We start from the raw sequence: 3,014 nt of genomic DNA on the forward strand, positions 1-3,014 counted from the left end.
AAATAACTTTTATGGATGGAAAGTAAAGTTGTTGATATGGTCTAACATAAAAAGTGAGCAATAACTTAACATGCTTCAGTGTTTAATTAATATTTGTACACATTGGTAAGACACTAGACAAATTGTAAGTGGTCATAACTCTCAAGAGAGTGGAATCTTGAGCTTTTCTTTCTTTCTTTCTTTCGCCTTATTGCAACTCATTCTTTAAAGAACTACTTTTTCCATACACATCATCAATTCTATCTTTACCTTCACAGGTATTCCTTATATATATATTTATATTATAAAGAGAACTATGCAAGAAACTCATAGAGGTAGGAAAATGATGGAACACAAAAAAAAGGAGGAAAAGTAGAGAGACTGAAAAGGACTATAGAAGAATAGTAACAAAAAAGAGCCACCGAAAGACTAATAATTTTACCAAGGAAAAAGCATTCTTTATTTATTTACCACCTGCATGCATAATCAAAGAATAATCCACGTATTAGAACCATGCATGATGATGAATTAAATGTTTAAACACATTAGAAAGCATAGATTACCTTTGTGCTTTTCGCAGACCTTGGACAAGAAGGAAAGGAAAACGATTATTAGAGCAACACCAGCTATGAGACCAATTAGGATGGCTAGTGTCTTCTCAATTTCATCATCATTGTGATTGCTATCATCTGCGCTCAAAATCATAACAACAATTTAGTTAGTTTCAAAGGACTCTTCATCAATTCCAAAACAGAAAGTTCAAATACTTTCAAACTTGACATGTTTCTAGGTCAAGCAAGCAATTTTTTGCATTTCTCCTTTTTCCAGTTATTATTTATTCTTCTTGTTTCCTGAATCAGAAATAAGGTTGAATATTTGAATGAGGCAGGCAGCATAAATCCTAGAAAAAGTCTAGGGACAGTAACTTTGTTAGATTCTGGCTAGCATATAACCAACAAAAAAAAGTGAGTCATTGGATGAAATCTCACACCATTAAAATCATCATTGATGACTATTTAATAGTTATAAATTACAAAAATTACTAGCCCTAACATTCTTCTAAATCCTATTCTTATAGACTAGAGGGTATTTCAAGATAGATCAAATAATTAGCAAGTAGAAAATAAAGAAAAGATTATATTGACTAATATTAAGACTTAATTTAGATAATTCCCAAATAGCAAAGCAATTCATGCCTTGCACTTCTCACATGACATCACTTCTACCTAATTCTCCAATCATGTGTTAAGGCAAGCTCAAGACTTACCGTTACTGTTGCGCGAGTACCTGCCACCTTCCGAGTATCGCGCGTAGCACTTGGCGAGATACATGTCACCCCACGTGGATGCTCCGCACTCCATTTTCAACCGTTGGATTGCATCAGAGAGGCAATCCTGACACTCGCTTGGGCTGAGGTCTCCCGTGCACTGTGCCACACCCCGCGCATTCCCCGACCCACTCGTCCTGTACGTCTTATAGGTGCTCCCATCTGACGTCTCCAAATACGCCAGCACCTCATCCCGCCTGGTCATCGCATCTGAGGTCAACCCAATGGACGGTCCACATTTCTTCATCACCGCAGTCTTGTCTTCCACTCCCAAGAAGCTGACATTATCGTACTTGACAAAGCATCCGTCCAGCTGCAACGCGCCGCCGCATGCGTCCAGGCAGAGCGTGCCCAGCTGACTGACGGCACGCTCCACGCAGCGGGAGCAGCGGTCGTTGGAGAGGTCGCCGCGGCACTGGTAGAGGCCGTAGACGGTGGAGGAGGAAGAGGGAGTTGGCTGAATGGTGAAGTTGTTGTAGTTGGTGAAGGTGGCTGAGTTGATGAGCGAGGTTAAGAGGGAGTTTACGGTGTTCTCGTAGGGTGAACCCGGCATGAACTTCACCTGAGAGCATCCTCCGAATATGAATGAGTCGGTGTCAGCCATGGCGGAGAGCATGATGATCATCACCGCCAGCAACACAACATGGTGCTGATGAGCCATGTTCGTAGATCGATGGAGATGAATGCTTGCTTTAAAGAGAATTTACGTAAAGGAGGAGACTCCTTCCTCTTCCCAGCTATATATGATTGTGAAACAAACAACAATAAAAAACTCAATCATTAAGTGCTATATGGTTAAAGTCACATACCTAATGTGTATATATAAATATTTTTCTTTTTTGTAGGGTGGGTAACTTTTTTTATGACTAGCAGTGCTACTAATAACTAATTAAGCTAAGTTGGCACACATGGATAAGGGTCTGTGTTCTTTAGTTATTGGACTATTGACCTAATGAATACAAACCAAACAAAAAAAAATTAAGCTAATAAGCTCTCTAAGTCAAAAGAAATGGTTATTAATTTATTATGAAAGTTTGCTCATGGTTGACTCTAAGGGCTACTACAATTATATACCACTTATATAGAACATCATCGTTTTTTAATTTTGACAGATTTTTCTTGTAATTTTTCTTGAAAACCATAAATGTCAAAAGAATACTCTAATATTAGATGAAAATGTTACAATAATTTAAAATTGAAGGCAGTAATTGACACATAATATTGATCTGGTCTTTCTGGATTTCTGCTACAATTATTTCAAGTACTATCTTTTTAACCAATGATTAATCTTTCTCGTGTAGTAGTGTCATTATTGAAACGAGATCAAATACTCTGAGGTCAAGTACAACTGATTTAACCAACAAAACTAGTAATTTACTCAAAACAGATAGGTGAGTCATATAATGAAACCAAGTACTACTAGTTTTCATGAGCAACTGTTGTTGCATAGGCATTAAAAGCAAAATTGGTGAGTGACACAAAAATAAAATAACATGTTTATTTTGTTAAAAGGGAAAAAAAAATTGGTACAGTATAGCTAGGTTAGATTAGATGATTCCTGTACATTGAAATCGCTATCTTAAGTGTGGTTAGATGATTATATATTATATTTCTGGTGATTTGATTTTATTCCTTTCAGTTTTTGTGAGGACAGTATAGAAAAGAAAAACTATTCTTGGTGGTCTAATTGGGTTCTTTTGATAGAAAC

General features: G+C 37.0%; 1 protein-coding gene across 1 annotated transcript; it reads right to left on the reverse strand.

Moving 5' to 3' along the window:
- Positions 1 to 7: 7 nt before the first annotated feature.
- LOC112734174 (plasmodesmata-located protein 6) lies at positions 8 to 3,014 on the reverse strand. The gene is made up of 3 exons (XM_025783397.2): positions 1,247 to 3,014; positions 543 to 668; positions 8 to 453 (listed from the first exon to the last, which is right to left on the reverse strand). The coding sequence occupies exons 1-3, from the start codon at positions 1,965 to 1,967 to the stop codon at positions 443 to 445; spliced, it is 858 nt and encodes a 285-aa protein (XP_025639182.1). The 5' UTR covers positions 1,968 to 3,014; the 3' UTR covers positions 8 to 442.

The sequence above is a fragment of the Arachis hypogaea genome, chromosome 3 (genome assembly GCF_003086295.3).
Source record: "Arachis hypogaea cultivar Tifrunner chromosome 3, arahy.Tifrunner.gnm2.J5K5, whole genome shotgun sequence".
Lineage (NCBI taxonomy): Eukaryota > Viridiplantae > Streptophyta > Magnoliopsida > Fabales > Fabaceae > Arachis > Arachis hypogaea.

What these genes read in the sequence shown, in the direction of transcription:
- LOC112734174 (XM_025783397.2), bottom strand. Translation starts at nt 1,967, where the DNA reads ATGGCTCATCAGCACCATGTTGTGTTGCTGGCGGTGATGATCATCATG. An exon ending in GTACTCGCGCAACAGTAACG is followed by an intron (nt 669 to 1,246) that starts GTAAGTCTTGAG and finishes TTTTGAGCGCAG; the next exon opens with ATGATAGCAATCACAATGAT.